The sequence below is a fragment of the Theropithecus gelada genome, chromosome 1, assembly GCF_003255815.1.
Source record: "Theropithecus gelada isolate Dixy chromosome 1, Tgel_1.0, whole genome shotgun sequence".
NCBI classification, from domain to species: domain Eukaryota; kingdom Metazoa; phylum Chordata; class Mammalia; order Primates; family Cercopithecidae; genus Theropithecus; species Theropithecus gelada.
This window is the reverse complement of record NC_037668.1, coordinates 139274007-139286901: the sequence shown is the minus strand read 5'-3', so window position 1 is coordinate 139286901 and position 12895 is coordinate 139274007. Positions and strand designations below refer to the sequence as shown.

The window sequence follows — 12895 nt, the reverse complement described above, 5'->3', positions numbered from 1 at the left end:
GGGATAGAATGAGGGGACAAGTGGTACGACATAAAGCTGAGAGGTAGGGAGCAGCCAGACCACAAAGGGTCTTACAGCTACTAAGGGTTTCTAACAGGAGGATGTCATATATTCATTTTGAAAGGATCCCACTCGCTTTGTGTTTGTGGGAAGGGGGCTGAATTAATGAGAGGCTGAGGTAATTGGTAAAGAGAAGAAATAGTGACAGTTTGGGCTATGGTGATGGTAGGAAATGGGTAGAATTGATAGATATTTAGAAGGTAAAATGTACAGACTTAGTAAAGGCTTAAATAGGGGAAGTGAAAGAGAGGAAAGTGGCCGGGGGGCGTGGTGGCTCACACCTGTAATCCCAGCACTTTGGGAGGCTGAGGCGGGCGGATCACCTGAAGTCAGGCGTTCGAGACCAGCCTAGCCATGGTGAAACCTTGCCTCTACTAACAATACAAAAATTAGCCAGGTGTGGTGGTGGGCGCCTGTAAACTCAGCTACCCAGGAGGCTGAAGCAGGAGAATCGATAGAACCCGGGAGGCAAAGGCTGCAGTGAGTTGAGATCACACCACTGCACTCCAGCCTAGGTGACAGAGCAAGACCCTGTCTCAGGAAAAAAAGAAAAAAGAAAAGAAAAGAGAGAGAGGGAAGTGCCAAAGAAAATCTCTAGGTTTCTGCCCTGTCAGCTGAATGCACAGTGGAATCATTCGAATCACTACAAGTATCTGTCATGGGGTAAGACTGAGGTGGATTTTAAACTCGTGCAGTTCTAGGGGCCTTTGAAGCATCTAAGAAGAAATGTGAAATAGGCAAGAGATATCAAGAAAGGGAGCTCAGGAAAGATCTGGGCTGAAGATAGCCTTAGTTTCCTCATATAAAATGTGAGTACTTACGTCAATTGAAATGAAGATTAAATGAGCAAATACATATAATATCCTTTGCATGGCATCTGGTTCATAGTAAATACTCAATAAATGGTAGCTTTGATTATTGATAATGTTATATTGACTACTGAATAATATATTAGCTAGACTCCTTGACTAAATGTGGCCAAAAAACATACTGTTATTTCCAGTATCAAATTGAAATCGCTTTTCCTTTTCAAGACCCTCCTCCAGTTTCATTAATAATACCTGTTACTTTGCATTAATTCCATATAAATTAAGTATTTATGTATACTTGATTTGTGGCACTGTATAACAAAGAAAGAAAATCCCTGGTTTCAACAAAGCTGAAGTCTGGTTAAACAAGACATACACACAAATACACATCAATGTACCAGAGATGTCACAAAGTAATATAAATGATTAGGTTATATTAATTTGAAAGTGGAGCTGGAATTTGAACCCTAATATAAATCCCAAGTCCCTACAAAGAACCACAGTAAATTCTCAATAAATGTTGGATGATATGAAGCAAATATTCCCAACGGCAGTTGTAAGAAAGCCACTTAAAACGCCTCTCATTACAACAGAATGACTGCAGTAACCAAAATAGGAGCTCTAGTGATTGTGACATCCAAGAGGTGATAAGACATCTTTATGATAAAGATACCAAGGATGACGAAAAACATTTTTGGATGACAAGTACACTGTGCTTAGTAGGTCCACACTCATTTGGGAGCATTCAAAGTCACAATCAAGGCCAGCCACGGTGGCTCATACCTGTAACCCCAGCACTTTAGGAGGCTGAGGCGGGAGGATCACCTGAGGTCAGGAGTTCGAGACCAGCCTGACCAACATGTAGAAACCCCGTCTCTACTAAAAATACAAAAAAATCAGGCGGGCATGGTGGCTTATGCCTGTAACCCCAGCTACTCGGGAGGCTGAGGTAGGAGAATCGCTTGAACCCGGGAGGTAGAGGTTGCAGTGAGCCGAGATAGCGCCATTGCACCCCAGCCTGGGCAATAACAGTGAAACTCCATCTCAAAATAAATAAATAAATAAATAAATAAATAAATAAAATAAATCACAATCAATTGTATTCTACAAATAAACAATACAACTCATGACTGGTCAATAGCTGTTCCCTATCCAATACAGTGGCTACTAGCTACATGTGACTATATAAATAAAATTCAAAATTCAGTTCCTCCATCACTCTAGCCACATTTGAAATGTCCCGTATGGCTAGTAGCTTGGCTACCCTATTGGACATCACAAAAGAGAACAGTTCCATCACGGACAAAGTTCCTGTGGTACTTAGTGCTGCTCTCTATCAAATTTAAAACACAACACTTTTAATACAACTTTTCACCAGCTTGGTAACTTGAACTTTTATTTTAACTTTATAACTTATTAAGAATACATGACCTCACAAAGAAAATGGAATCGGTATGTTGAGTTCTCTTTTTCAAAGTCCATTTGCCTTGTGCATAGATAGATTCAATAGTGATTGAGCCTTTCACAAATATGTATAAACTGAATAGTGAATGTGGATTCAGGACTTTTTTGTAATTAACTAACATATTTGCCTTTTCATATAATTTATGCAATACTGTAAATTACAAAAGTTCCATTGCCCTTAAACTATGGAATTGGTGCTTTTACTTACTCAACACAAGTGAGTATACACGTCTTAGACGTCAGGGTGAGTAAACACGGATAGGTGAGGCAATGCCCTAGGGTGGGTGTCAGGCAGGGTACTGCACATGTACGCTGTGTTGGTCACATCCATACATAAAGGTACCTTCATGGCTCTTAAGACACACATAGAATAAACTCTGCGGGACGGGGGCTACCTGAATACTGAGTATCCGGGCTGGATGATCTCAGGAAAGGTCCACAGCCACCTGTGGTCCCAGGGGAAGGGGCCAACCCTCTGACACGGAAACACTTCCAGGGGTGGACACACCGGTGGGGGGGCGGGGAGGACAGTGAAGATCACAAGTGCCCGTAGAGGCAGGAGCTGTGACAGGACAAGATCAGAAGCTGGGGCAAGAAGAAGGGGCCGTGGACCACACCGTGCCCAGCCCGAGCCCTCCCCCGGCCCCGGGACAGGCGAGTTACATAACCCCGGCGGGCGTCTCTCGGCGCCGGGCGAGTGGTGCAGGCTGCGAGGACAGCCCCCGCGCCCGGGGGCCGCTCTTCCCCCCACCTCGGCTGGGGGCCGGAGTCGGGCCAGGGGAGCAGCCACCGCCTCCGCCTGGCACAGGCTGGACTCCCGGGCTCTCGGTTTCCGGCCCTGGCGCTCACACAACCCCAGAAACCAACACACAGACACCATAACAAAGGCGGCGACGCGGCGGCAACACCGGAGTGGGAGGACTAGGGGACCACAGTGGGGCTGGCAGTCAGCCCACCTGCCCAGCGGAGGGCACGGCCGTCCGTCCCGGCCGGTGCAGCCGTGGGGCAGGCAGCAGGCGGGAAAAGGCGGGGGTGCTTTGAGGTGCTACTCACTCTCGTCAGGCAACTGGTCGAGCTCCGCCATCTTGAACGAGCCGCGCCGCTTTTTCAAAGGCTGCCCGCCGCGGTGCATTGTGGGGCGGAGACTGTCTTTGCGAGGGAGGTTCGAATGCGGAGCTCGCTGCCCGCGGCGCTGCGCCGCGCTGCTCCCGCCGCGGCTGGCTGAGGCGGGCCGGGCTCCGCCCGCGCCTGCCCGGGGAGGAGGTGCCGCCGAAGGGGGGCCGCACCTCGCCCCTCCGCCGCCGCCTCCGGCCGAGCAGGGCGGGAGGAAGGGAGAAAGGAGGCCGCGCGGCGAGGCCCGGCGCCGGAGCGCTGGGGGAGCAGCACCAGCTCCAGAGTCCCGCCCGGGCCCCGCTCCAGGCGCGTGTTCCGCGGCCCGCGCTGCAGCTGCGGGAACTGCAGGCTGTTTGTTCCGAGTGGAGAACTGGAGGGAAGCCCTGGCAGGGGGAAAGAAGCCCTCTGTTCTGGGACGCATTGCCCGAGGGGGCTCTACGCAAAGTGAAATATTCACGGTTCCCGAAACCCACATTGCTCGGGCGCCTCCGTCCCCTCACTTTTCCCGAGAGCGCCGGCCGCAGCAGCCCACTGCGCGTGGCGACGTCCGGGACTCGGCCCCAGCGGCCCCTCGCCGGCCGGGCACGCCTTTCCCGAATGTTGGAAGCTGAGCTGCGTGTAGCGGGGGAGCGAGACCTTGAGAGGTCATGAAGTTGGTCATTTAGGCCGACAGCTAAAGAACTGTTCTCAGATGTTTCATCCATTCGACACTAGATCGTGCAGTGGGCTGGAAGAGAATTAGGAAAGGAAAAACAGGAGGCTTCGAGAGGATACAGAAAGGAACAGTGACACTACAAGGTGATAAACTACCTGATCAAATGTTACGATGATATTGGACGAGAATTCAACGAAATTGAAAGAAGCCCTAGGAAAAAAATTCACAATATCTGTAACACTTTCCAGTAATAAAGCACTGTTGCTTTTCAAAAATTCATTTAACAAATGTCATTGAGCTCCAGTCCTTTTCTCCAGGAATTTATGGGTTTGGAGGAATGGGACCGCTAAGCAAACATGGGTGAATCCCAGGAACTACAAAGTTAAAAGGCGGTTTACTAAGATGACACAGAGGCCCGCCCAGGCTAAGGAGTTGAACTTGCTTAGTGCACTGGAGCAGTGGAAAAGTCGGGTTTTACCTAAAGATGGGGGTATGTTTCTATTTGTGTTTTCGAACAAAAATAAGGGAAATGGATTGGTGGGGGACAAGATGAGAGCCTAGAACCAGTCAGGAAGAAGCTTATTTGGGGCATACAAAGGACAGAAGAGAGATGACTGCACTGGTAGCTAGAGAGGTGCAGAGGGTGGGCTCTGGAGCCCCAGGGCCTCCATGGGAAGAATCCAGATGGGCTGCTAGTTATATAATCTCCGGCACGTTGGTTTCCTAACCGAATTCTCTGTGCCTCAGTTTCTTATCTGTAAAATGCAAGTAACAGAGTTGTTTTGAGGGCTAAATGATTTGATAGATGTAAGGACCTTATAATAGCTGCTAACACCCATCAGTTAGCCACTACCACCACCATCACCACAGCATAGGCAGTATTAGAGAGAGGTGGCAGCATGCATTCCACCTTTCAAGACGTGGAAAATAAAGGATTGGGTGAGTCACTGGGTATGAGGAGAAGGAAGTCTCATTGCTGATGCCAGCTTTGTGCCTTGGGTAACTGGGTGCTGCTATGCTAAGGTAGGAGGGAGACAGGGAGGGTGAAAGTTCAGTTTTACAAAGTAATCCTTCAGAGCTAGCTTAACCTCTCCTTTGCCTTCTAAACACACTCTGATCTGCTCTCTAAGAAGATTAAAACACTGGTCCTTGTTGTCAGCACCTGGGGGGCGGGCTGCAGCAGCTTGCACTTCACTATCAATTTGGAGAGGAGATCAGGAAAAGGTCAGCCCTTTAAGAATGAAAGAATAGAAATTTAAACATGAGAGGCCGGGCGCGGTGGCTCACGCCTGTAATTCCAGCACTTTGGGAGGCCGAGACGGGCGTATCACGAGGTTAGGAGATTGAGACCATCCTGGCTAACACGGTGAAACCCTGTCTCTACTAAAAACACAAAAAATTAGCCAGACGTGGTGGTGGGCGCCTGTAGTCCCAGCTACACGGGAGGCTGAGGCAGGAGAATGGCGTGAACTCGGGAGGGGGAGCTTGCAGTGAGCCGAGATTGCGCCACTGCACTCCAGCCTGGGCGACAGAGCGAAACTCCGTCTAGAAAAAAAAAAAACAACATGAGAGGTTATGAGTGGGAGAAGCAAAAGCCTTGTGTGAATGTCATGATGGTCAAGGTGTCATTAGACCAAGGCAAACCTGGTTTTATTATGAGGCAGTTTTCATGTACACGCAACAACACAACTACTGTTTAAATCAATGTTTTTAGACCCTTCCCCGATAATCTGCCTTTTAAACAAAAACTCTAAGTGACTCTTCTCATAAATCCAAAGCCTGAAGCTGTATCCTAGCCCCAGATCTAGCTCTTAGCTGTGTGATCGAAGCCAAGGCACACCTAACTCTTCAATAAGGTTCGTTATTGAATGTTTATGACAGATGTTACAAGGATTGGCTTACTTGATTCTCCCAACAACCTGGTAATTTGTCCAAAGACAATGGCAAGCAAGTACTAGAAGCAGGAATCTAGCCCACTTTTCGGTGCCTCAGTGACTCCCTCTGTGATGGGAGGATTACACGTATGTTTTTGTCCATTTGTGCTGCTATAACAAAACATCTGAGACTGGGTAATTTATAGAGAATTTTTTTTTTTTTTTTTTTTTTTTTTGAGACAGAGTTTCGCTTTTGTCACCCACGCTGGAGTACAACGGTGTGATCTCGGCTCACTGCAACCTCTGCCTCCTGGGTTTAAACAATTCTCCTGCCTCTGCCTCCAGAGTAGCTGGGATTACAGCTGCCTGCCACCACTCCTGGCTAATTTTTGTATTCTTACTAGAGAGACAGGATTTCACCAGGTTGGCCAGGCTGGTCTTGAACTCCTGACCTCAAGTGATCTACCTGCCTCAGCCTCCCAAAGAGCTGGGATTACAGGCACAAGCCAGCGTGCCCAGCCAACAACAATAATTTATTTATCACCGTTTCAAACGCTGGGGAAGTCCAAGATCAAAGTGCCAACGTTGGTGTCTGGTGATGGCAGCTCTCTGTTTCCAAGATGGTGCCTCATTGCTCCATCTTCTGGAGGGGATGCATGATGTGTCCTCACATGGTAGAAGGGACAGAAAGGCAAGAGAGCACTTCCATCAACCTTGAGCCCTTTCATAAGGGTATTAACCCCATTCACGAAAGCAGAACCCTCATGACTTAATCACCTCCCAGAGGCCACACCACTTAATACTGTTGCATTGGGGATTATGTTACAATTGAATTTGGGAGGGAAAACCATCATTCAAACCATAGCAACATGTGACACGGGTATTAAATTTCCTGCAATCACTTATTCCCATTTAAAATGATGTGACTGTGTGTGGTGTTTGCTTTTTTAAAAAAACAAACCATGGTATGGATAAGGTCATCAAGTCGTGAAAAACCTAAATAAAAATACACCATAAGAAACATCTCATGTACCTCATAAATATATCCACCTACTACGTACCCATAAAAATTCTAAAAAATTTTTAAAATACCGTAAGAAAAATAAACATGGCCACATTTTAGAAATATCCGGTTTGACCATTTCTAGTCCTGTGGTCTATTTATCAATTATTGGGTTGGATTATTTTTGTGAAAACAGTTGCAATGACTAAAGATAAAACGTGTGTGTCGGGGGCCTGGTGCAGTGGCTCACACCTGTAATCCCACCACTTTGGGAGACTGAGGCAGGTGGATCACCTGAGCACCTGAGATCAGGGGTTTGAGACCAGTCTGACCAACATGGTGAAACCCCGTCTCTACTAAAAATACAAAATTAGCCAGGAGTAGTGGCTTGTGACTGTGATCCAAGCTACTGGGAAGGCTGAGGCAGGAGAATTGCTTGAACCCAAGCAGTGGAGATTGCAGTGAGCTGAGATCACACCACTGCACTCCAGCCTGGGTGAAAGAGTGAGACTCCGTCTCAAAAAAAAAAAAAATAGTGTGTGTGTATATAATATGTGTGTGAATGTTTTTATAAATACTATTGATAAACTTTGGAATCTGAGTTAGTAATGAACAAATAAAGACAATTTAGCTTGCCTTGCTTGAGTATCTCAGCCAACAATGAGGTAAAAAGGCTCTCCAGCCTATACATATATATTTTTTTAAGTTATGTTGCTGGTGGGACTCCACACTCAGCACTTCCTCTTCCAGCATCCAATTACACCAGGAGTACTGATGGCCCCAGGATCTAGGTTCAAATTGCTGTTCACCTACTTCCCTTGTGTGTGTTCTTGAACAAATTACACTCAGTAGTAGTTTTTAGCTTTCTTCTCCCTTTCTTGAAGGGTTATTAGGAAGATTACATGATATATTATAAATTAAGTGCCTATCAAGATCTCTAGTGACTGTTGGTATCTTTCCTTAATGAGAACCCCTCTTTTACAACATAAATATTCTCAAAAATGTGCCCAATGACCCTCCTGGTAATTCCCTTCAGAATCCTCTCCCTGAACATGTTCAGAGCAGTGGAAACAGGCACGAGGAGTGAGAGCAGAAGACATGAGTTCTAAGCCTTGCTTTACCTCTTGTGAGCACCATGATCTTGGACAAGTCGTTCAACCTTTCTGCCTTTGTCTTTCCCGTTTGGGGAGTGAATATAACTACACTGCCCTATCTAGATCACAATGTGAGAATGCATGTCCATAAAATTGAGATAATAAAAGATAAAATTCTCTACATGTGCTAGATACTATGGATAACATCCAAGTTTAGTGGAGTTTAGTATGTTACACTACTCTAATGAAAACTATAACAAAACTTTTTAAAAAATCATATACAATACAAATGTGAAACTGATAATGAACCAAAGACCTAAATGTAAAAGCTGAACTATAAAAATTCCTAAAAGAAAACATAGGTGTAAATCTTCATGACCTTAGATTAAGCAATAGTTTCTCAGCTATGACACAAAAGCACAATCAACCAAAGAAAGTATAAATTGGACCTCATCAAAATTAAAAATTTGTGTGCTTCAAAGGACACTATCAAGAAAGCAAAAAGACAACCCTTAGAATGGGAGAAAATATTTGCAAATTTTATATCTGATAAAGCACTTGTATCCAAAACATTTTTTTTTTTTTTGAGATGGAGTCTCGCTCTGTCGCCCAGGCTGGAGTGCAGTGGCCGGATCTCAGCTCACTGCAAGCTCCGCCTCTCGGGTCTACGCCATCCTCCTGCCTCAGCCTCCCGAGTAGTTGGGACTACAGGCGCCCGCCACCTCGCCCAGCTAGTTTTTTGTATTTTTTTTAGTAGAGACAGGGTTTCACCGTGTTAGCCAGGATGGTCTCGATCTCCTGACCTCGTGATCCGCCCGTCTTGGCCTCCCAAAGTGCTGGGATTACAGGCTTGAGCCACCACACCCGGCCTCAAAACATTTATACACATTTAAAACTCTGATAAGTTGATAATAAAAAGACAAATAATCCTATTCAAAAATGTGCGAAGGATCTGAATAGACATTTCTCCACAGTAGATAAGTCAATAAGCGCACAAAAGGCTGTTCAAGATCATTATTATTGGGGAGCTACAAATCAAAACCACAATGAGATACCAATTTACACCCACTGAGATAGCTATGATAAAAAAGACAGATAATAACAAGTGTTGGCAAGGATGTGAAGAAATCAGAACACCGTGTACTGCTATTGGGAATGTAAAATGGTGCAGCTGCTATGGAAAACAATACGGTGATTCTTCAAAGATTTACACATGCAAAAGTACTATACTATTATGATCCAGCAATTCTACGCTAAATATAAATACCCAAAATAATTAAAAGCAAGGACTCAAGTATTTGTACACCCATGTTCTTAGCAGTATTATTTCACAATAGCCAAGAGTTGGAAGCAACTTAAGTATTTATTGATGGATGAATGGAAAAAGAAAATGTAGTATATAAATACAATGGAAAATTATTTAGTCTAAAAAAGGAAGAAAATTCTGTCATATATGAGAGGTCTTAAGAAAGTTCATGGAAAATGCATATTATGAAAAAACTGGGCCGGGCGCGGTGGCTCAAGCCTGTAATCCCAGCACTTTAGGAGGCCGAGACGGGTGGATCATGAGGTCAGGAGATCGAGACCATCCTGGCTAACACGGTGAGACCCCGTCTCTACTAAAAAAATACAAAAAACTAGCCGGGTGAGGTGGTGGGCGCCTGTAGTCCCAGCTACTCAGGAGGCTGAGGCAGGGGAATGGCATAAACCTGGGAGGCGGAGCTTGCAGTGAGCTGAGATCTGGCCACTACATTCCAGCCTGGGCCACAGAGCGAGACTCCGTCTCAAAAAACAAAAAAAAAAAAGAAAAAAGAAAAAACTGGCCATGCATGGTGGCTCATATCTGTAATCCCAGCACTTTGGGAGGCCGAGGCAAGCAGATCACCTGGGGTCGGGAGTTCGAGACCAGCCTGGCCAAAATGGCAAAACCCCATCTCTACTAAAAATACAAAAATTAGCTGGGCATGGTGGCAGGCGCCTGTAATCCCAGCTTTTCAGGAGGCTGAGGCAGGAAAATTGTTTGAACCCGGGTGGTAAAGGTTGCAGTGAGCTGAGATTGCATCACTGCACTCCAGCCTGGGCAACAGAGCAAGATTCCATCTCAAAAAAAAAAAAAAAGGGGGAAAAACTATGCATGAATTTCAAAAATTTTTTGCACAAAAATAAACTTGTACTTACTTATTATAACATGTCTGAATGGGATCTAGTCTGAAACATCAATTTGAACAGAGTCCCTTTCAGAGCAACATAAATTCTGCTAAAATTGAAGCAAGAACAAACATCAGTGGTGAAGCTTGATGGTGGACAAATGGAAGCTTTACAGTGAAGCTTGGGTGGAAGAATGATGAAATTGATGCTCTTAAAGCAAACTAAATATGGCCTGAGAAGAAGTCCATACTTCTATATTTGAGTCCTTGTGGACTAACTATAACCTACTGTAATAGGCAGACAAGATTAAAAACTTAGGAGTATGTGCCTGCAACAATCGCTGAGTCTTGGCCAATCCCAGCAGCCATACTTCAACCACTCATAGACTGCTGAGTGTTCAAACTGTGTTCAAATAAGGCAAATGTCAACCTGTAACCAATCCAGCTGTTTCTGTACCTCACTTCCGATTTCTGTATGTCACTTTACTTTTTTTGCCTACAAATTTGTTCTTACCATGAGGCACCCCTGGAGTCTCTCTGAATCTGCTGTAATTCTAGGGGCTGCCCAATTTACAAATTGTCCATTGCTCAATTAAACTCCTTTAATTAGGCTGAAGTTTTTCTTTTAACAATGATTTGCAAAAAGTTTTTGAGGATGATGCACCAAAGAATTCAGCAGTTTACAAATAGATAACTCATTTTAAGAGAGGACAAGATGATATTGAAGATGAAACCTGAAGCAACAGAGCATCCACATCAATTTTCAAGGAAAAAATTAACCTTATTTGTGCCCTAATTGAGGAAGACCAATTATTAACAGCAGAAACAATAGCCAACACCATAGATACCTCAATTGGCTCAGTTTACACAATTCTAACAGAAAAATTAAAGTTGAGCAAACTTTTCATTGGATGGATGCCAAAACAGTTGCATTCAGATCAGCTGCAGACAAGAGCAGAGAACAGAGCATATTTTTTTCCTTCCATATCAGACAGGTAATGTGCCGATGTTGTAACAAGGTTCAAGGGTGGGACACCTCACAAATGAGCATGAACACGCAGTCATCGTGCTCAGCAGCTACAAAAGGATTGAGCAGAGCTTTCAATGGAAATTTTAAACAAGTGGGGTCAGGATCCTGAAGCACTTCCTTGAAAAATCATAACAGGAGATGAGGCGTGGCTTTACCAATAGGATCCTGAAGACAAGGCACAATCAAAACAATGGCAACCAAGAGGTGGTGCAGTCACAGAAAAAGCGGACCAGTCAAGAGCAAAGGTCATGGCAATAGTTTTTTGGGATGCTTGAGGCATTTTACTTTTTAACTCTCTGGAGGGCCAAAGAATGATAACATCTGCTTATTATGGGAGTGTTTTGAGAAAGTTAGTCAAAGCTGTAGCAGAAGATGCCTGGGAAACCTTCACTAGGGAGTCTTTCTCTGCCACAACAATGCTCCTGTTCATTCCTCTCATCAAAATGGGTAACGGTGCAAGCAAGACTTTCAACAGGCTGGACGCGGTGGCTCATGCCTATAATCCAGCACTTTGGGAGGCCAAGGTGGGTGAATTGCTTGAGCCCAGGAATTAGAGACCAGCCTGGGCAACATGGTGAAACCCCATTTCTATAAAAAATACAAATATTAGCCAGGCGTGGTGGTGCATGCCTGTAGTCCCAGCTGCTCAGAAGGCTGAGGTGGGAGAATTGCTTGAGCCCAGGGGGTAGAGATTGTTGTGAGCCGTGATTGTGCCATTGCACTCCAGCCTGGACTACAGAGTGAGGCCCTGCCTCAAAAAACAAACAAACAAACAAACAAATAAATAAATAAATAGAGTTTCAAAAGGAAATCATTAGGCATCTACCTTACAGTCCTGATTTGCCTCCTTTTGCCTTCTTTTCATTTCCTAATCTTTTAAAAAACCATAAAAGTACACCTATTTTTCTTCAGTTAATATCGTAAAAGAGACTGCACTGACATGGTTACATTCCCAGGACCCTCAGTTCTTTAGGGATGGACTAAATGGCTGGTATTGCTTACAAAAGTGTCCTGAACTTGGTGAAGTCTATGTTGAGAAATACAGTTTATATTTTTTATTTTAACTTTTTTGACAATTATTTAAGATCTTTATTGACAAGTGCTTGCAGTTCATTGACTATTTTGAAAAAACACCAAGTTGTAAACTTTTATTACAAATTTAAAATGAAGTTCTTGTCTCATCTTGACCAGATATGAAACAATTTAAAAATCTTTAGAGACATATTGAGAAAAACCAGACTTTTTTTTTTTTTTTTTGGAAAACCACATTTGTGGCCGGGCGCGGTGGCTCAAGCCTGTAATCCCAGCACTTTGGGAGGCCGAGATGGGCGGATCATGAGGTCAGGAGATCGAGACCATCCTGGCTAATACGGTGAAACCCCGTCTCTACTAAAAAATACAAAAAACTAGCCGGGCGAAGTGGCGGGTGCCTGTAGTCCCAGCTACTTGGGAGGCTGAGGCAGGAGAATGGCGTGAACCCGAGAGGAGGAGCTTGCAGTGAGCTGAGATCCGGCCACTGCACTCCAGCCTGGGTGACAGAGCAAGACTCCGTCTCAAAAAAAAAAAAAAAAAAGAAAACCACAATTGTTATTACCGAAAAGAGTTGTCTCTAGGAAAAAAGTGATTTAAAAAACCCAAGCTGCATA

General features: G+C 44.7%; 1 protein-coding gene and 1 non-coding gene across 4 annotated transcripts in view; both read right to left on the bottom strand.

The window, feature by feature from the left end:
- The window catches only part of LIN9 (lin-9 DREAM MuvB core complex component), an 89078-nt gene extending 84769 nt beyond the window's left edge, over positions 1 to 4309 (bottom strand). For 2 of the 3 annotated variants that reach the window (XM_025393482.1, XM_025393493.1), the window contains exon 1: positions 3387 to 3775. In XM_025393482.1, coding sequence (XP_025249267.1) covers positions 3387 to 3465 — 79 coding nt within the window. In that variant the 5' untranslated portion in view covers positions 3466 to 3775. Of the gene's footprint in view, positions 1 to 3386; positions 3776 to 3903 lie in introns of those variants that run through there. The other variant, XM_025393474.1, reaches the window with a different exon arrangement.
- Positions 4310 to 11204: 6895 nt separating this feature from the next.
- LOC112616407 lies at positions 11205 to 11308 on the bottom strand. Its single transcript, XR_003117630.1, has one exon. It is a non-coding gene; the product is annotated as a small nucleolar RNA U13 (small nucleolar RNA).
- Positions 11309 to 12895: the final 1587 nt, after the last annotated feature.